At 51.2% G+C, this 20906-nt stretch overlaps 3 protein-coding genes across 4 annotated transcripts in view; all 3 read left to right on the top strand.

Moving 5' to 3' along the window:
* Positions 1–20906, top strand: part of TSPEAR (thrombospondin type laminin G domain and EAR repeats) — a 142458-nt gene that overhangs the window by 80062 nt on the left and 41490 nt on the right. Inside the window, exon 2 of the mRNA XM_043474549.1 lies at positions 4369–4589. Coding sequence (XP_043330484.1) covers positions 4369–4589 — 221 coding nt within the window. The remainder of the gene's footprint in view (positions 1–4368; positions 4590–20906) is intronic.
* On the top strand, positions 8975–9979 carry LOC122445418 (keratin-associated protein 10-8-like). The gene has a single exon (XM_043474567.1). The coding sequence runs from the start codon at positions 9029–9031 to the stop codon at positions 9731–9733; it is 705 nt and encodes a 234-aa protein (XP_043330502.1). The 5' UTR covers positions 8975–9028; the 3' UTR covers positions 9734–9979.
* LOC122445422 (keratin-associated protein 10-8-like) lies at positions 15001–15890 on the top strand. Of its 2 annotated transcripts, XM_043474574.1 has the most exons (2): positions 15001–15295; positions 15326–15890. In XM_043474574.1, the coding sequence occupies exons 1-2, from the start codon at positions 15060–15062 to the stop codon at positions 15642–15644; spliced, it is 555 nt and encodes a 184-aa protein (XP_043330509.1). In that variant the 5' UTR covers positions 15001–15059; the 3' UTR covers positions 15645–15890. The 2 variants fall into 2 exon arrangements, with proteins under 2 accessions (XP_043330509.1, XP_043330508.1); XM_043474573.1 differs by having other exon boundaries at positions 15001–15890.

Here is a 20906-nt window from a genome sequence, read left to right as displayed (position 1 = left end):
TCCTTCTGATGGTTTGTTATCTAGTGCTGAGAAACCTTCCTTAACCTCAGATCACAAAGACAGCCCCCAACCTCTCCCTCTAACTTGGAGGTCCCACTTCCCACCCTGCCTGGAGCTGACTCTGTGTGCCCTGTTCAGAGAGGAATGGGCCTGGGTTTTTCTCTCTGCTGAACCCCAACTTTCCCATCACCACCCACAGGTCAACCATCCCTCCTTACTAACTATACCTCCACGGTGCCTGGACTGCTGTCATCCTGTCTGGGGGTGTCTGAGCTCTCATCTCACCCCGTCACTGGTCCATCTGCCTCTCCTTGAGCCCAAACTGGACTCTCTGTTGCTTGGGCAGTGTGGTCAGTCTCACTGCCCTGCAGGGACCCCTAATTCTTGGCAGTGAACTTGCTCCTAGTCCCTGAGCTCCCAGGGAACTCAATGAAATCCAGAGTGAAGAAGACCTCGTTGGCTGTCTGTTCTCCCTCCCTTCCCACCTCTAATGGAGGGGCCATCTCAGAGACCATCTGAAGCTGGCCTGTGGCTCACACCTGGGCATCCAACAAAGGCAGTTGTTCCTCGCCACCCCCCACCCAACGAATAACCTCAGTCTTCACGGTCCCCAGTCTCCGTACAGGAGGCCTCCCTAAGGGATTATTCTCAGGCATGAGGAGCCTGGCTTCTGGCCAGAAACGCTTTGCATGCTCTCTCGGCCAACCTCAGGCCTCCCCACAGGCCTCCCCAGGATGCTGCCCTGCCCAGGTTCAGGACACAGCCAGGCACTGCCATCCTAGAGGGAGCTCTTTGTCCCCAGCCCCGGGCCTCCTTTCAGGCCTCCTGTGAAGACACTTCACACTCTGGCCCTTCCTTCTTCTCCCTCTCCTGCCCCGGGACTCATTCTGCAGGAGGCTTTTGTCCCAGGGTCCCTGGCCTGGCCCCAGTGGGCTCCCTTCCAGGGGAAGATACGGTTTTGCTTTCTGCCTTGTCTGTTGCTGTGATCAGGTCCTCCAGCCCCAGGTTGCTCAGCTCTTTCTTCAGCTGCGCTGAGTAACCGACAGGGCCGGTCACCACCCTCCCATCTTACAGATGAGGCAATTGAGGCTCAGAAGGTGCAGCGAGTCAATCTTGGGCCAGGTCTTACGAGGCTGAGGTCGGGGTTAGGACCTATGTGTAGCCAACTTTGAGTTTATCTCTGCGGCTGCTACATCCTCTTTGCTAAATTATGAGCACCAGGGGACAACTGTTTATTTTGGAAACTGGCATTTCAAGAAGCTTTTGTGGAATAGATGAAGACCACCCGAATGAGAACAAAACCCAAAGGAGAACAAGCCAGTCTATTCCACGCTGGCTCCAGCAGGCGGTCTGCCACCGTCACCTGGGTTTGGCAGAGGCTCAGGCACAGCCTGGAGTGGCCAGAAAGGCCCGGGTGTGGTCTGATGGAGGCTGTTGGCATGCAAAGCAGGGTGGATCAGAAGCTGTGCCCATGTGCCCCAGTCAAGGAGCAGGTCTGGTTTTCTCCGTGTGGCCCTGAACTGGACTTGGGGACAAATGTTAGGGAAGCTGGTGGTCACTGACCACGTTCTGGGCAACAGTGCAAAGGCTGTGGGCTGGCTTCCAGGCTGGTCACTGCAGAGGTTGTAGGACAGACCTCTCTTGGCCATGTGTCTGTGGCTTGCCCATTGTCCATCTGTGTGTCCAGCCTCCCAGGAGGTGCTGGTGACCGTGCCACATCTATTAGAGTTATCTTGCTGAACTCCATCACTGCATGTCCAAATGTCCTTTGTGAACCCTGACCTTTATGAAATCAGTCACTCAGTGGTTCCTGCATGAGCAGGACTTCCCCAGGAAGACGAACACACCGTCTCTTTAACCTGCAGAACTCTCGGCAGGGCGGGGGTGTGGAGGCTGCTCGGGCTGCACGGTGGGTAGTGGAGTGGTGGGGGGGCAGGGTACCAGGAAGAGGCTGTCTCAGTTAACAATGGAGGGAGAGGCTTGAGCTGGGATTAGTGGAATCCAGGTCTCCCTAGTTGCCGTGCCTGGGGCTTGGCCAGGTCAAGTCTTGCCCCAGCAGCTGGGCAGCCTGCCTGGTGGAGGGCACATATTTCTTGAAGGAGGGGCTGGATCTCTGTGGGGCTATAGCTAAAACCTTGACAGTGGGCCCACTGCCAGGCAAGGCCCATGTACCCTGTGTCTCTCATTTTGGGGGTGAATTTAGGGTGAGCAATGTTCACTTACAGCCCCAGGCTCTCCAGGGGCCCTTCCCAGGTACAACCTCACCCCTCACCTGGGCAGCCCAAGGCTGGGGTCAGGATCCGGCTCCCGAAACAGACTCCCCTCCACCTCCGACCATGGCATCTGTCTGAGAGCCCTGCCCCCGACACATACAGCTAATGCTCCTGCCCTCGACGTTCAGGTACATCAGAGCCCAATCCATGAGTAGTGTAGTTTGCAGCATGCGTGCTTTCCAAAGCGAAGGCCCCCACCATGTGCCGCTTCTCATGTTCAGTGGTGGAAATGACAATTGTGACCGGCCCTCCCATCACAGAGCAGCATCCATCCCTCCCTCACCACATCCTCCAAAGGGTCTTGCCTGTCTGTCCTCCCAGACCCTGCTCAGGCCACCACATCCCTGGGTCCCCAGCGCTGCTGCCCAGCTGGCGTGAGCCTAAAATCGGTGTCCGGCCTGCCCTCAGTCCCTGCACCCTCGGGTAGGTCCACAGCCGGTGGGCGCCTCAAGACACACGAGGATACCCCTTGGCCCTCTCCAGGAGGACGTCAGCATCCCTGGCTATGCCCCAGGCTTGATGGCCCCTAACTCTGAAACTTGTTGAGCACTGGGGGTGGGACAGTGTGGTCTGGTTTTAAGAGCCCGGGTTCCTTGCTTGTTGAGGCCACCCACTTTCCCCGTAAGAATCTCCTGCCTTCTGGGTAGAATCCCTCTGTTCTCTGGACCTCGCCCCTCTCCCCACCCACCCTGGTCTGCTCTGGTCCCTCTCAACGCTGACCTTCCACGTTTTGCGCTCTGACTTTGAGTGGCTATCGCCCACAGTGCAGGAGACCCCGGTTCAATTCCTGGGTCGGGAAGTTCCGCTGGAGAAGGGATAGGCTACCCACTCCAGTATTCCTGGGCTTCCCTTGTGGCTCAGCTGGTAAAGAATCCTCCTGCAATGCAGGAGACCTGTGTTCGGTCCCTGAATTGGGAAGATCCCCTGGAGAAGGGAAAGGCTCCCCACTCCAGTATTCTGGCCTGCAGAATTCCATGGACTGTATAGCCCATGGGGTTCCAAAAAGGCAGACACAATTGAGCGACTTTCACTTCACTCCTCTCTTCTCTGGACTCAGAGTTTTTCCTCTTAGCTGGTTTGGAGAGACCTTTCCCTTCCTAAATCCCCTTAATTTAATGGAGAAAACACGCTCCTTGTCTTCTGCTTCATCCTCCCCGTTTGTGACACCCCGCCGGTGGGAGCCTCCACAAAGCCCCCTCTGGTCACCCTCTGGGGCCGAGCAGAGCAGCCTTGGGGCGGGTGGGGCTGGGCCTGAGTGCGGTGGGAGTGCACTGGTGCATCCTTTGTTCTCATGGCCGCAGCCCTGCTGACTTTGCTGACCCATCCCCATAGTGCCCTGACTGCCAGCTCCATTCAGGCTCAGGCCTCTTAGCAGGACCGCCAGGCCCCTAGGGAGACAGCTCTGGGGCGTGGCTTTTCATTTGCACATGCCTGTCACTTATCCCAGCCAAAGCCTGACACATGGTGGCCAAGTCTGGAAGGGTCCAAGGGGCAGCCATGGGCTCTGCCCCGAGCCAGTCCTTCCCTCCCACTGTGGGGCCAGGGGGTGGTGGGGTTGACACGACCCCCGCCACTAGTCACAGGTGCTCACCCGGCTCCCCACTGTCCTTTCCTACCATCTGGCCTTGGGTGTGTTTTGTCTGATGACCTTGAACTTCAGCACAGGAGCCTGCTTGCTCCTCTACAGCGTGTGGAGGAGGCAGTGCCCGGGCCGGGGTGAGTCCAGGTCTTGTCAGGTGCCCGCCCTCCAGCAGCACAGGGAACCTTACAGACGGCTCTGCGGGGCATGGATGCGGTACCTGCCGCGTCCAGACCCAGATGCTTCCCGCGTGGGAGCCTGTCTCCTGGGCACCTGGGGCTAGGCAGGGCCTTCCTGGACCTCCAGCAGGGCCAGCACAGAGCCTGTCAGTCGGAGGACAGGGTGGAGGCGTGGGGAGGAGAGGTCACGGCAGACCCATTGGGTTGTAAGCTCTCTGTGCCTCTGTCTGCTCACTGGTTAGAGGGAAGTTGTGACACCCAGCTTGCAGAGCTCTTGTGAAGATGCTGAAGTCACACCCGGGCACCCTGTAACCCACCTGTGATTTCCTTGACACAGACCTGCGGCCCCTGGATGTGCTGGCAGAGGCGGTCCCTCCCGATGGCTCTGCAGTCGGGGTCAGGGTGATGCAGGTCCAAGGCGCACGAGGACTCCAGCTCTCAGCCGCCGCGCCCCATGCCCTGAGCTTCCCTGCCTCGAGGATTTTCTTCAGATGTGACCTCTTCCCGGAGGAATTTTCCATCGTTGTGACCTTGAGAGTCCCCAGCCTGCCCCCTAAGGTCAGTGACTCCTCCTGCTCTACCTGTAGAGACTGTGGCTTTACCCCTGTGCCTTTGCGTGTTCCCCATGCCAGAGTGTGCAGAGGGCACGACCCGCCCATCAAGAGGTCAAGAGTGGCCGGCCTTGGTAGGTACTGAGGTGCCCATTGCTGTGAGTGTGCAGGCAGGGCCTGCGTGACCGTCGCCAGGGGTCTGTATAGCAGCTGTAACTTTCCGGTGTGCTTAGCTGTCAAAGGCAAGGGATGATGCCGCAGGTTTTCCTTTGACGTCCTATGGCAGGAAATGTGAACAAAATAACAAAACATACCCTTCTGGGGTCTGCTTACCTGTGATTTGCAGTCCCATCTAGCCCAGATCCAGCTAACATCCCCATCCTCTCCTGCCAGGACGGGAGCACTTTGGAAGGTTCCGCAGGGTCCGGGAGAGGCAATTGCTAGGCATGCAACCCATCCTTCATGTTCCAAGTCAGGATCCTCCATCTTGTCTTAGCAGTGTCCATGCGGGCTCAGTTGTGTCCAACTCTTTGTGACTCCATAGACTGTAGCCCACCAGGCTCCTCTGCCCATGGAATTTTCCAGGGAAGAATACTGGAGTGGGTTGCCATTTCCTCCTCCAAGAGATCTTCCCGACCTAGGGATTGAACCCACGTCTCCTGTGTCTCCTGAATTGGCAGGTGGATGTTTTACCACTGAGCCACCTGGAAAGCCCCATCCTTCCATAACCGAGACTCTTGCTGTGGGTTTTCTGTCAACTGTGATTCCATCCTGATACTCTCCAGGGACTTCTGCTCGATCATCCTCTCTGCTTTCATTCCACACAATCTACCTGCAAACCCATCTGCTGAGTTTTCAGCTCCAGCCATTGCATTTTCAGTACTGTAATTTCCATTGTCTTCTATTTTATGTAATTTCCAGTTCTCAGGTAGAAGTCTTTGTCATGTCAGCTACTTTCTTGAACAAGATTCAATCCACGGGTCTCCCAGAAAATTGACTCCATCTCCTTATTTCCTGTGATTCTCAGTAACTTTTTAAAAACAGGTTTGTTGAGCCATGATTCAGATATCTGAGGTGCACATGTCGGGGCATTGGGTGCAGTCAACCTCCAAGCGCAACCCTCACCACAGCCTGTTGTAGCTCATGCCTGTTACCTCAGAAGGAAGCCCTTAGCCCATTGGCTCCCACCCTTCACCCCACACTCCCCACCCCCAGCCCTAGGCAGCAACCCATTGACTTTACATTATCTTTGGGTTTGCCTGGACGTTTCATAGCGCTGGAATCATGTAATATATGGTCTTTGTAACTGGCTTATGTGGTATGCGTCCAAGGTTCACCCGTGTCATAACGTGTGTCAGGGCTTCACTCATTTTTGTGGCCACACCGTAGATTACTGTGAGGATATACCACATTTTGATCACCCCATCCATCACTGATGGACATTTGGCTTGTTGCTGTCTTCTGGATATTATGAATAATGCTACTATAAACATTCACGTGCACATTTTTGTACTGGCATGGATTTTCGTCTCTCTTGGGTATATACTTAGTGGAGTTGATGGCTCTTACATCAATGGGTTAACATTTTAGAAACTGCCAGACTGTCTCCCAAAGTCGCTGCACCATCTGACATCCCCATCAGCCCTGGATGAAGGTTGCGGTTTCTCCACATCCTCCCCAACCCTTGTTGGTATCTGACTTCCTTATCCTAGTGACCTTTGTGGGCATGAAGCAGTATCTCACTGTGGCTTTGATTTCATTCCCTTGATGAGTAGTGATGGTGTGTATTTTTTTTCATGTGCATACCAGCCATTTACGTCTCTTCTTTGGAGGAATGTCTATTCAAGTCCTCTGCCTAGTTTTTAATTGGATTATTTGCCTTTTAAATTGTTGTGTTATGAGAGTTCTTTATATATCCTATATATATATCCTTATGCTATACAGGATTTTCAAATATTTTTCCCCATTCTATGGATTGTATTTTCACTTTCTTGACGGTCTCCTTTGAAGTACAAAATGTTTTAATTTTGATGAAGTCATATTTACCTATTTTTTTTCTTGCTTATACTTTTAAAGCCATATCTTAGAATCCAGTGCCAGATCTGAGGACATGAAGATTTATCCCAAAGTTTTCTCTAAGAGCTTTATAGAATTAGCTTTTAAAAAAAATTTTTTTTAAATAACTTAAAAAAAAATTTTTGGTTGTGCTGAGTCTTCGTTGTTGGCACAGAGACATCCATGTCCTGGCTATTATAAACAGTGCTATGATGAACATTGGGATACACATGTCTCTTTCAATTCTGGCTTCCTCGGTGTGTATGCCCAGCAGTGGGATTACTGGGTCATATGGCAGTTCTATTTCCAGTTTTTTAAGGAATCTCCACACTGTTCCCCATAGTGGCTATACTAGTTTGCATTCCCACCAACAGTGTAAGAGGGTTCCCTTTTCTCCACACCCTCTCCAGCATTTATTGTTTTTAGATTTTTGGGTAGCAGCCATTCTGACTGTCATGAGATGGTACCTCATTGTGGTTTGATTTGCATTTCTCTGATAATGAGTGATGTTGAGCATCTTTTCATGTGTTTGTTAGCCATCTGTATGTCTTCCTTGGAGAAATGTCTGTTTAGTTATTTGGCCCATTTTTTCATTGGGTCATTTATTTTTCTGGAATTGAGCTACAGGAGTTGCTTGTATATTTTTGAGATTAATTCTTTGTCAGTTGCTTCATTTGCTATTATTTTCTCCCATTCTGAAGGCTGTCTTTTCACCTTACTTATAGTTTCCTTTGTTGTGCAAAAGCTTTTAAGTTTAATTAGGTCCCATTTGTTTATTTTTGCTTTTATTTCCATTACTCTGGGAGGTGGATCAGAGAGGATCCTTGTGTGATTTATGTCAGAGAGTGTATATAGCATTATTGATTGACAGTTTATACTTTGAGCAATTTGAGAATACATGGTCCCATTGACTCGGGTCTCCATTGTTTCTGATGGGAAGCCAGCTGTAAGTCTTACTGGGATTCCCTTGTGAGTGACTCAGCATTTTTCTCCTTCTCCTTTTGAGATTTTCTCCATGTTTTTGACTTTCAGTGTATTTACTAGGATGTGTCTGTTTGTGACTCTTATGTGTGTATCTCATTTGGAATTTATTCAACCTCCTGGATGTGTAGGTTAAAGTTATTCAATACATTTATGCAGTTTTAACCTATTATTTCTTTAAGGTAATATTTCTCCATTGTGGTCTGACTGCCATGCAGTCCTATAGTCGAGTCCCCAGCCCCTCATCAGAGGTCAGTGAAGGCTGGAACTCAGAAGCCCACTGGCCCCTGACAAGTCTTCTATGGAATCTGGGGGCTACCTGCAGACAAGGGCATCACCAAGGTCCTGCCCTTGCCCCTTCAGAGACTTGGAAGAACACAATGGCTGAAAAATGCGGACACACAGGGTCGTGGCCAGATGCCGTTGTGGTCACTAGATCACAGCTGTAGATGGAGTTCTGGAGACGCATTGTGCAGATGTCTGTGCACAAGACTCGTGGACAACCAGGCCCTCCTACTGACCTTTACTATGCAGACTCCAGGACCTCATCCTGGTGAACTCCTACCAGTGGAAGGGATCCTTGAGGGAGGAGATGTTGTTCTAATCAGCACCCAGGGCTGCAGGAGCCCCTGACATTGTCTGGACTGTGAGGAGAGGAGGAAGGTGTGAACATTAAGACTCTTTTGTGCAGCTTCTATAAAAGCTCAGCTGCAATGCAGCAAAAGGCAATTGTTCCAGTGGTCATTCTCTCTGGGCTAGCCTGCATTGGCATCCGAGCCCTTCTCTGTGAGCCAGTCTCTGCCCCAGGAGGACACAGCCCCTCACATCTGACCCAGGGTTCACTACTGGTAGACACAGGTCCCCTCATCTCCCTCAACAACCACAGTGTCAGCTCACAAAATGCAGCCTGCTCTATCAGCTCAAACCCTGCAGCCACGCTAGTGGGGCATGGCCAGACCTGTCCACTCCTGAACATACCTCCCTTCTGTCAAAGCCCTGATTCTGGGATTGGCTCTCGTCCCTTCCTTGGGACTAGGAGTTTTGCTTACAAGAGTAGCTGCTGTCCCCACTGGAGCAGAGGACCTTTGCTCTCAGAAAGTTATGTGACTGCTACTGTCCTTGCAAAGGCATCAAAGCTTTGTTATTATCTTTCCTCTGGAGACAAACATGGGCAGGATATCCCTGCCTCCACTCAGGAGCCTCACCAGCCAAAGGTATTTATAGACAGTGACCAGTGCTGCCAAAACAGAGCATGACACTAAACAAAAACAAGAAAGGAAAGACTTCATCAGGCTGCTGCCAGACAACACACAACACAGAGGAGAGGTATAAAGCTGGCAGCTCTGGGCACTCACACACACACTCACTCACACTCACATCCTCACCCTCCTCTGGCCCCACAACCCCACCATGGCTTTCTCCACCCTGTCTGCCTGTTCCAGCGACCTGAGCTACAGCAGCCGGGTCTGCCTGCCCGGGTCCTATGACTCCTGCACCGACTCCTCCTGGCAGGTGGACGACTGTCCAGAGAGCTGCTGCGAGCCCCCCTGCTGTGCCCCCAGCTGCTGCGCCCCGGCCCCCCGCCTGACCCTCCTCTGTGCCCCAGTGAGCTGCGAGTCCAGTCCCTGCTGCCAGCCAGCCTGCAGCAGCTCCTGCCTGGCCTTGGGCTGCCAGCAGTCTAGCTGCTGTACCTCCTCCCCCTGCCAGCAAGACTGCTGTGAGCCCGTCTGCTGCAGGCCCGTCTGCTGTGAGCCCGTCTGCTGCAGGCCTGTCTGCTGCGAGCCCGTCTGCTGTAGGCCCGTCTGCTGCAGGCCCGTCTGCTGCACGCCTGTCTGTTGCACGCCTGTCTGCTGCAGGCCCGTGTGCTGTGAGTCCTCCCCTTGCTCAGCCTCCTTGTGCTGCCAGCCCAACCCCTGCTCCTCGGTCAGTTGCAGACCCTCCTCCTCTGCGTCCCTGCTCTGCCGTCCTGTGTGCCGCCCCGCCTGCTGCGTGCCCGCCTCCTCCTGCCAGCCCAGCTGCTGCCGCCCGGCCTCCTGCGTGTCCCTGCTCTGCCGGCCCGCGTGCTCCCGCCCTGCTTGCTGCATCCCAACCGTGGCCCCGGAGCCCTGTTGCTGACCTGGCACATTGCCAACTCCTTCCAGGGCCAACGCTCACTTTCACCTGAAACTTCTGTAGCCTTGAGCCCAGTCTGGGGTCTCCTTCTGCCCCAGGATTTCCTGTTAGCAGCCTGGGCTGGCTCCTGGTTCCTTCCAGGCCCTGAGATTCAGCCAGCATCCTGCTTTCCATCCTTGTTGGTCATGGATTTTGTCCTGACCTAGGTGAGGGGTCTGCCTGTTAACAAATAAAGTCACTGTCATGCCATCTCTGTGCCTGGAGTGCATATCTGGTCAAACCCTGGGAAAGACCTTTGTTGTGGACAGTGGGCTGGGCTGGCTTAGAAACCTGGTCTTGAGCTGAGTCCAGGACAGTAACATCATCAGGCTCGGCTCCCCCATGCCCTGCTGCTCTCTGCCTGGGTGTCCTGTGGCCATAGATCTACTGCAGCCTCCAGTCCAGAGCATCCTGCTCACCTGTAGACCGTGCATGACGTGAGTGATGGGGGAGGGAGTGGGGCAGATGTTCAGGCCCCGGGCTTGCACACTGGGAACATGGGGCCTCACTAGTGACAAAGGAGACCCCGTTTAATAAACATCTGCCTTGAATACGTGAAGCTTACTCCAGAAGCAGCGTCAGACAGGCTGGTGCCAGCCGTCCTCCAGTGCCCTGGACATGAGTGGGAGTGCTTTCCTCTGTGTGCAGAGGTGTGGATGGTGAGAGCCACATGCAGTGATGTTGGGAGCCTGTGTGAGTCAGGGTTCTCCAGAGAAAGAACGAATAAGACATGTGCACAAGCTACTGACAAACGACAACAATCCAAAAGCTTAGCGTTTCGGGACACCTGATATTGATGAAGTATCAGAACCTCACCAGGGTCGCTGCCTGGGAAGGATCAGACTGTGTGTGACCAACTGAACCCATCGCTCTGGCTCTTTAGACTTTGCTTCCTCTCCTTCTCACCTACACCTGCCCAATTCCCCACGTGCTCCTGTGTGTTTCCTCACTTGGGCCTTTGTCTTCTTTCTTTCTGGTTTTTCTTTTTAAGATTTTTTTTAACCTGGACCATTTTTAAAGTCTTTATTGAATTTGTTCCCACATTGCTTCTTTTTTATGATTTGGTTTTTCTGGCCGAAGGGCGTGTGGGCTCTTGGCTCCCTGACCAGGGGCTGAACCCACACTCCAGGCACTGGAAGGTGGATCCTTAACCCCTGGACCTCCAGGTGAGGCCCATCATTTGTCTTGTCTCTCTAAATGTTTCTCCAGGAGGGAAACATGCATAGAGTGTTTTCTAAGCTCTTGCTTATGTGAAAATTCACTGCTGTTCTCTTTACTTGAGAAAGATACAATGGGCTTCTCAGGTGGTACTAGTGGTAAAGAATTGGCCTGCCAGTGCAGGAGATAGATGTAATAATTTGACAATAGGAAAAATCACCTTAGTCCCGAGTGTACCCCCAGAAGCTCTGTGTCTTTCACTGTTTGGTGGGAGAGGTCTGGGGTCTGCTCGGTAATAGTTCATTTCCAACCAGACTGTCTGCCATTTCTTCCTGCCTGGAGATGGAGCTGCCCTTCATGCAGTTCATTTAAAAACGGCCAATTTGTTAAACTCAGCAGTGGCCACAGGACTGGGTAAGGTCAGTTTCCATTCCAGTCCCTAAGAAAGGCAATGCCAATGAATGCTCCAACTACCGCACAATTGCACTCATCTCACACACTAGCAGAGTGATGCTCAAAATTCTCCAAGCCAGCCTTCAACACTGCGAGAACTGTGAACTACCAGATGTTCAAGCTGGTTTTAGAAAAGGCAGAGGAACCAGAGATCAAATGGCAGACATCCGCTGGATCATCAAAAAAGCAAGAGAGTTCCAGAAAAACATCGATTTCTGCTTTATTGACTATGCCAAAGCCTTCGACTGTGTGGATCATAATAAACTGTGGAAAATTCTGAAAGAGATGGGAATACCAGACCACCTGACCTGCCCCTTGAGAAAGCTGTATGCAGGTCAGGAAGCAACAGTTAAACCTGCACGTGGAACAACAGACTGGTTCCAAATAGGAAAAGGAGTACATCAAGGCTGTATATTGTCACCATGCTTATTTAACTTATATGCAGACTACATCATGAGAAAGCCCGGGCTGGCTGAAGGACAAGCTGGAATCAAGATTGCTGGGAGAAATATCAAGAACCTCAGATATGCAGATGACACCACCCGTATGTCAGAAAGTGAAGGAGAACTAAAGAACCACTTGATGAAAGTGAAAGAGGAGAGTGAAAAAATTGGCTTAAAGCTCATCATTCAGAAAACAAAGATCATGGCATCTGGTCCCATCACTTCATGGCAGATAGATAGAAACAGTGGAAACAGTGACTGACTTTATTTTTTGGGCTCCAAAATCACTGCAGATGGTGATAGCAGCCATGAAATAAAAAGACGCTTACTCCTTGGAAGAAAAGTTATGCCCAACCTAGACAGCATGTTAAAAAGCAGAGACATTACTTTGCCAAGAAAGGTCTGTCTAGTCAAAGCTATGTTTTTTCCAGTAGTTGTGTATGGATGTGAGAGTTGGACTATGAAGAAAGCTGAGTGCAGAAGAATTGATGCTTGTGAACTGTGGTGTTGGAGAAGACTCTTGAGAGTCCCTTGGACTGCAAGGAGATCCAACCAGTCCATCCTAAAGGAAATCAGTCCTGAATGTTCATCAAAGGACTGATGCTGAAGCTGAAACTCTAGTCCTTTGGCCTCCTGATGCGAAGAGCTGACTCATTTGAAAAGACCGTGATGCTGGCAAAGATTGAAGACAGGTGGAGAAGGGGATGACAGAGGATGAGATGGTTGGATGGCATCACCGACTCAATGGACATGAGTTTGAGTAAACTCCAGGAGTTAGTGATGGACAGGGAGGCCTGGCGTGCTGTGGTCCATGGGGTCACAGTCAGACATGACTGAGCGACTGGACTGAACTAACTGAATGTGTGTTTGTGGTGGGCTCTAAAAATCAGATGCTCTTGAATTCCTGAGGCCCTTCCAGTCCAAACACATGCACCTTGGTGCACTCCGCTCAGAGTGGTTCGTGTTCAGCCCTGTCTTTATTGTCTTTTCCTAGTTCTTCCTTCTTCCCTGTTAGCAACTGAGCGGTCACGTTTGGTGTCGGCGAAACACATGGTCTGTTTACTACATTTTGTCTCATCATATTTGGGGATTTATGCTTTACCTCTGTTTGGCTTCCCTTGTGGCTCAGCTGGTAAAGAATCTGCCTGCAGTGCGGGAGACCTGTATTCGATCCCTGGGTTGGGAAGATCCCCCGAAGAAAGGAAAGCCTACCCACTCCAGTATTCTGGCCTGGAGAATTCAATGGCCTGTATAATCCATGGGGTGGCAAAAAGTCAGACACGACTGAGCAACTTTCACTACACTCTGTTGGAGTAAGAAGTGGCACCTCATCCAGTATCCTTGCTTGGAGAATCCCATGGGCAGAGGAACCTGGCGGGCTACAGTTCCATGGGGTCACAAAGAGTCAGGCACGAATGAGCCCCTGAGCAAGCATGCATACTTTACCTCTGTGGTTTGGAGGAACTAGCAGTGTTTGTGCTGAAAACCACAGAGTTGATTTTCTGTGGGGTTAATTTTTCTCTTTCCCACCTCTGTTGTAAATTTTCAGCACAGCTGCCTGGAGGTAAATTGCCTTGGACACATGCTTCCTTCTGTATCTAGCACTGAAGTCGGCCTGGGGGAATGCCTGGGTAAGAGCCTCGGTCCTATACACAGATGGCTGGCTTCCAGTCCCAGTCCTGATACTTTGGGCTGTGTGATCTGGAGATGGTTGCTTAACGTTTCTGTGCCTGGGCTTCTCAACTATTTACAGAATCTTTCATGCTGAGTGGATGTGAAATCAAGTGACTTGGCAGGTATAGAGCATTCATGTCACCACCTGGCCTAGAACAGGTGCTCAGACACTGTCATCTGACGCCACAGCCATGGTCAGCACCACCATGATGTTGCCCAGATGTCGCGGTCTTCCCCAGAGTCAGCCCTTGCTGACTTTCTGTTCCAGGCTCCCTGGGACCACATCTTCTTGTATCCACGTGGAAAACCAACTCTTGCCTGAGCTTTACTTTTGGGTGTTGCCTGGCGTTCTCGAGTCTCTGCAGCTCACACGTGGGGCCTCCAGGAGGAGACCCTCCCTCTCTCTGAGTCTTTCTGGGCATCACCTTTGAGGAAGACAAACTCTGGCCAGAGGGGCAGGTTGCTCAGCTGAGAAGTGTGGGGTTCACAGGGTGTGCTGTGAACAGTTGGGTTTGGGTGAAAGGTTGAGGAACTCGGCCCCTGACTCAGACACCTGTGAGCGCTGCTCCCTGAAGAGATCTCCTAACAGATGCCACGTAGGACCACACTCCATTAACGCTCCTCTCAGGCACACTGGCTGGGCTGCAGGGGACTGGATGTCCCATTCACCATGCCTCCTACTGACAGAGCAGCTGCTGGAGGTGGGGTGCCAGAATCTCCCAGCAGCCCCTGCGGAAGATGACACATACCTGGTTCCATGGTCACATCCCCTGGATGTGGTCACATCCCACTTGCATTTTACAGACATGCACATGTCACATTACACCTAAATTTTAAAATGCATAAATGTCAAAATAATATTAAAAGTACTGTGCCTCAAACAGAGGAGAGCTGCGACATCTAAATTCACCAATTTAGAGGTATGTTCACCTCTAAACCTCACTCAGCATTGTTCTTCTTGTTCAGTAGCTCAGTTGTGTCCCACTTTTCGTGACCCCATGGACTACAGCACAACAGGATTCCCTGTCCTTCACCATCTCCCAGAGCTTGCTGAAACTCATGTCCATTGAGTCAGTCTTGCCATCTAACCAAGTGATCCTCTGTTGTCCCTTTCCTCCTGCTTTAATCTTTCCCAGCATCAGGGTCTTTTCTAATGAGTCAGCTCTTTGAATTAGGTGGCCAAAGGATTGGAGCTTTGGCTTCAGCATCAGTCCTTCCAATGAATATTCAGGGTTCATTTCCTTTAGGATCTTACCTCAGATATTTTCTATATCTTTTCTGGAGCCAAACAACGGAGAGATGGGAAAACATCCTGCAACATGGGATATTTATACTCACAGGTTTAATGAGTGAAAACTGTTGTGGAAACTATGTCAGCACTAATGAGGGGCTCCTGCAGCCAGCTCTCAACCCCAACAAGGAAGGGAAGGCCTGGGAGTCTCCTGTGGGGACAACAGAAGCCAGGGGCCAGGTATAAAAGCCCTGCATCCCCAAGCACCTCACACACACAGCTCACACACTCACACACACTCAAACCGTCGTCCAGCCCCACCGCCTCCACCATGGCCGCCTCCACCCTGTCTGTCTGCTCCAGCGACCTGAGCTACAACTGTCCAGAGAGCTACTGCGAGCCCCCCTGCTGTGCCCCCAGCTGCTGTGCCCCGGCCCCCCGCCTGACCCTCCTCTGCGCCCCAGTGAGCTGCGAGTCCAGCCCCTGCTGCCAGCCCTCCTGCTGCACCTCCTCCCCCTGCCAGCAAGACTGCTGTGAGCCCGTCTGCTGCAGGCCCGTCTGCTGCAGGCCCGTCTGCTGCGAGCCCGTCTGCTGCAGGCCCGTCTGCTGCAGGCCGGTCTGCTGCACGCCTGTCTGTTGCACGCCTGTCTGCTGCCGGCCCGTGTGCTGTGAGTCCTCCCCTTGCTCAGCCTCCTTGTGCTGCCAGCCCAACCCCTGCTCCTCGGTCAGTTGCAGACCCTCCTCCTCCGTGTCCCTGCTCTGCCGTCCTGTGTGCCGCCCCGCCTGCTGCGTGCCCGCCTCCTCCTGCCAGCCCAGCTGCTGCCGCCCGGCCTCCTGCGTGTCCCTGCTCTGCCGGCCCGCGTGCTCCCGCCCTACTTGCTGCATCCCAACCTTGGCCCCGGAGCCCTGTTGCTGACCTGGCACATTGCCAACTCCTTCCAGGGCGAACGCTCACTTTCACCTGAAACTTCTGTAGCCTTGAGCCCAGTCTGGGGTCTCCTTCTGCCCCAGGATTTCCTGTTAGCAGGCTGGGCTGGCTCCTGGTTCCTTCCAGGCCCTGAGATTCAGCCAGCATCCTGCTGTCCATCCTTGTTGGTCATGGATTTTGTCCTGACCTAGGTGAGGGGTCTGCCTGTTAACAAATAAAGTCACTGTCATGCCATCTCTGTGCCTGGAGTGCATATGTGGTCAAACCTTGGGAAAGACCTTTGTTGTGGACAATGGGCTGGGCTGGTTTAGAAACCTGGTCTTGAGCTGAGTCCAGGACAGTAACATCATCAGGCTCGGCTCCCCACACCCTGCTCTTCACTGCCTGGGTGTCCTGTAGCCGAGGTTCTCCTGCAGCCTCCAGTCCAGAGTATCCAGCTCACCTGTAGACCCTGCATGAAGTGAGTCATATGGGGGAGTGGGGCAGATGTTGAGGCCCCATGCTTGCACACTAGGAACATGGGGCCTCAGTAGGGACAAAGGAGACCCCGTTTAATAAACATCTGCCTTGAATACGTTAAGCTTACCTAAGAATTGATGCTTCGAACTGTGGTGTTGGAAAAGACTCTTGAGAGTCCCTTGGACACCAATTTCAAGCCTGAATATTCATTGGAAGGACTGATGCTAAAGCTGAAGCTCCAATACTCTGGGCACCTGAGATGAAGATCTCATCATTTGAAAAGACTCTAATGTTGGGAAAGATTCATGGCAAAAGAAGAAGTGGGCGGCAGAGGGTGAGATGCCTAGATCACATCATCGACTCAGTGGGTGTGAATTTAAGCAAACTCTGGGACATAGTAGAGGACAGAGGAGCCTCGCATGCTGCATTCCATAGGGTCACAAAGTATTGGACTTACCTCAGCGACTGATCAACAACAACAATCCAAAAGCTTAGCATTTCAGTACACCTGATATTGATGAAGTATCAGAACTCACCAGGGTCACTGCCTGGGAAGGATCAGACTGTGTGTGACCAACTGAACCCATCGCTCTGGCTCTTTAGACTTTGCTTCCTCTCCTTCTCACCTACATCTGCCCAATTCCCCACGTGCTCCTGTATGTTTCCTCACTTGGGCCTTTGTCTTCTTTCTTTCTGGTTTTTCTTTTTAAGATTTTTTTTAACCTGGACCATTTTTAAAGTCTTTATTGAATTTGTCCCCACGTTGCTTCTTTTTTATGATTTGGTTTTTCTGGCCGAAGGGCGTGTGGGGTCTTGTCTCCCTGGCCAGGACCAAACCCACACCCCATGCACTGGAAGGTGGATCCTTAACCTCTGGACCTCCAGGGGAGGCCCGTCGTTTGTCTTGTCTCTTTAAATGTTTCTCCAAGAGGGAAACATGCATAGAGTGTTTTCCAAGCTCTTGTTTATGTGAAAATACACTGCCGTTCTCTTTACTTGAGAAGGATATAATGGGCTACTCAGGTGGCACTAGCGGTAAAGAGTTGGCCTGCCAACGCAGGAGAAAGATGTAATAATTTGAAAATAGGAAATGTTAGCCTCAGTTCCCAGTGTTTCCCTTCAAGGTCTGTGCCTTTCACTGTTTGGTGGGAAAGGTCGGGGGTACGCCCGGTAATAGTTCATCTCCAGACCAGACTGTAGGCTGATTTTTCCTGCCTGGAGATGGAGCTGCCCTTCATTCAGTTCACTTAAAAACTGCCAATTTGGAAAACTCAGTAGTGGCCACAGGACTGGGTAAGGTCAGTTTCCATTCCAATCCCTAAGAAAGGCAATGCCAATGAATGCTCCAACTACCGCACAATTGCACTCATCTCACACACTAGCAAAGTAATGCTCAAAATTCTCCAAGCCAGCCTTCAACAGTATGTGAACTGTGAACTACCAGATGTTCAAGCTGGTTTTAGAAAAGGCAGAGGAACCAGAGATCAAATTGCAAACATCCGCTGGATCATAAAAAAAGCAAGAGAGTTCCAGAAAAACATCGATTTCTGCTTTATTGACTATGCCAAAGCCTTTGACTATGTGGATCACAATAAACTGTAGAAAATTCTGAAAGAGATGTGAATACCAGACCACCTGACCTGCCTCTTGAGAAATCTGTATGCAAGTCAGGAAGCAACAGTTAAACCTGCACGTGGAACAACAGACTGGTTCCAAATAGGAAATGAGTATGTCAAGGCTGTATATTGTCACTGTGCTTATTTAACTTATATGCAGAGTACATCATGAGAAATGATGGGCTTAAGAAGCACAAGCTGGAATCAAGATTGCTGGGAGAAATATCAAGAACCTCAGATGTGCAGATGACCCCACCCTTATGGCAGAAAGTGAAGAAGAACTAAAGAACCTCTTGATGAAAGTGAAAGAGAAGAGTGAAAAAATTGGCGTAAAACTCAACATTCAGAAAACAAAGATCATGGCATCTAGTCCCATCACTTCATGGCAAATAGGTTGAGAAAGAGTGGAAACAGTGGCTGACATTATATTTTGGGGGTTCCAAAATCACTGCAGATGGTGACTGCAGCCATGAAATAAAAAGACGCTTACTCCTTAGAAGAAACATTATGAACAACCTAGATAGCATATTAAAAAGCAGAGACACTACTTTGCCAAGAAAGGTCTGTCTAGTCAAAGCTATGGTTTTTCCAGTAGTCATGTATGGATGTGAGTGTTAGACTATGAAGAAAGCTGAGTGCAGAAGAATTGATGCTTGTGAACTGTGGTGTTGGAGAAGACCCTTGAGAGTCCCTTGGACTGCAAGGAGATCCAACCCGTCCATCCTAAAGGAAATCAGTCCTGAATGTTCGTCAGAAGGACTGATGCTGAAGTGAAACTCCAATCCTTTGGCCACCTGATGCAAAGAACTGACTCATTTGAAAAGGCCCTGATGCTGGGAAAGATTCAAGGCCGGAGGAGAAGGGGATGACAGAGGATGAGATGGTTGGATGGCATCTCTGACTCAATGGACATGAGTTTGAGTAAACTCGAGGAGTTAGTGATGGACAGGGAGGCCTGGCCTCCCTGTGGTCCCCATGTGGTCCAAGGGGTCGCAGTCAGACATGACTGAGTGACTGAACTGAACTGACTGAATGTATATTTATGGTGGGCTCTAAAAATCTGATGCTCTTGAATTCATGAGGCCCTTCCAGTCCAAACACATGCACCTTGGTGCACTCAGCTCAGAGTGATTCGTGTTCAGTCCTGTCTTTGCTGTTGTATCCTAGCTCTTCCTTCTTCCTTGTTAGCAACTGAGTTTTCAGGTTTGCTGTAGGCAGAACACATGGTCTGTTTATTACATTTTCTCTCATTATATTTGGGGATATATGCTTTACCACTGTTGGGCTTCCCTTGTGGCTCAGCTGGTAAAGAATCTGCCTACAATGCGGGAGACCTGGGTTCGATCCCTGGGTTGGGAAGATCCCCTGAAGAAAGGAAAGCCTACCCACTCCAGTATTCTGGCCTGGAGAATTCCATGGACTGTATAATCTATGGGGTTGCAAAAAGTCAGACACGACTGAGCAACTTTCACTACACTCTGTTGGAGTAAGAAGTGCCACCTCACTCCAGTATTCTTGCCTGGAGAATCCCATGGACAGAGGAACCTGGCGGGCTACCGTCCATGGACTCACAAGGAGTCGGACATGACTGAGCCCCTGAGAGAGCATCCATAGTTTACCTGTGTGGTTTGGAGGAACTAGCAGTGTTTGTGCTGAAAACCAGAGTGGATTTTCCATGGGGTTAATTTTTCTCTTTCCCGCCTTTGTTGTAAATTTTCAGCACGGCTGCCTGGAGGTAGATTTCCTTGGACACATGCTTCCTTCTGTGTCTAGCACTGAAGTAGGCCTGGGGGAAGGCCTGGATAAGAGCCTCGAACTTATATACAGATGGTTGGCTTCCAGTCCCAGTCCTGATACTTTGGGCTGTGTGACCTGGAGATGGTTGCTTAAGTTCTCTGTGCCTGGGCTTCCTCATCTATTTACAGAAACTTCCTTGCTGAGTGGATGTGAAATCAAGACTTGGCAGGTGTAGAGGGTTCAGATCACCACCTGGCCTAGAACAGGTGCTCAGACACTGTCATCTGACCCCACAGCATTGGTCAGGGCCACCGTGATGACCACTGCCCAGATGTCACCATCTTCCCCAGAGTCAGCCCTTGCTGACTTTCTGTTCCAGGCTCCCTGGGACCACATCTTCTTGTATCCACATGGAAAACCAACTCCTGCCTTAGCTTACTTTTGGGTGTTGCCTCAGGTTCTTGAGTCTCTGCTGCTCACTCGTGGGGCCTCCAGGAGGAGACCCGCCCTCTCTCTGAGTCTTTCTGGGCATCACCCTTGAGGAAGACAAACTCTGGCCAGAGGGGCAGGTTGCTCGGCTGAGAAGTGTGGGGTGCCCAGGGTGTGCTGTGAGCAATTGGGTTTGGGTGAAAGGTTGATGAGCTCGGCCTCTGACTCAAACACCTGTGAGTGCTGCTCCCTGAAGAGACCTCCTAACAGACACCACGTATGACCACGCTCCATTAATGCTCCTCTCAGGCACACTGGCTGGGCTGCAGGGGACTGGATGTCCCATTCACCATGCCTCCTGCTGGCAGAGCAGCTGCTGGAGGTGGGGTGCCAGGATCTCCCAGCAGCCCCTGCTGAACATGACCCTCACCTGGTTCCACGGTCACATCCCCTGGACCACTTGCATTTTACAGACGTGCACATGTCACTTTACACCTAAATTTTAAGATTTGTAAAAGTCAAAATAATATTAGAAGTACTCTACCTCAAGCAGTGAAGAAGGAAATGGCAACCCACTCCAGAATCCTTGCCTGGAAATCCTTGCATTGACAGAAGAGCCTGTGGGCTGCAGCCTAGGGGTTGAAATGAGTCGGACACGACTGAGCGACTAACACACACACCTCAAACACAGGAGAGCTGGGACACCTAAATTCACCAATTTAGAGATATGTTCACATCTAAACCTCACTCAGCATTGTTCCTCTTGTTCAGGTGCTCGGTCGTGTCCCACTCCCGTGACCCCATGGACTACAACACAACAGGATTCCCTGTTCTTCACCATTTCCCAGAGCTTGCTCAAACTCATGTCCATTGAATCAGTCTTGCCATCTAACCAACTCATCCTCTGTTGTCCCTTCTCCTCCTGCTTTAATCTTTCCCAGCATCAGGGTCTTTTCTAAGGAGTCAGCTCTTTGAATTAGGTGGCCAAAGGATTGGAGCTTCAGCTTCA

This window comes from Cervus canadensis, chromosome 7 (genome assembly GCF_019320065.1).
Source record: "Cervus canadensis isolate Bull #8, Minnesota chromosome 7, ASM1932006v1, whole genome shotgun sequence".
Taxonomy (NCBI): domain Eukaryota; kingdom Metazoa; phylum Chordata; class Mammalia; order Artiodactyla; family Cervidae; genus Cervus; species Cervus canadensis.
Note: the sequence above shows the minus strand (reverse complement) of the source record. Positions and strands in the feature narration are given on the sequence as shown.

Excerpts from the sequence above, each read along its gene's own strand:
- LOC122445418 (XM_043474567.1), top strand. The coding sequence starts at position 9,029 with ATGGCTTTCTCCACCCTGTCTGCCTGTTCCAGCGACCTGAGCTACAGC.
- LOC122445422 (XM_043474573.1), top strand. The coding sequence starts at position 15,060 with ATGGCCGCCTCCACCCTGTCTGTCTGCTCCAGCGACCTGAGCTACAAC.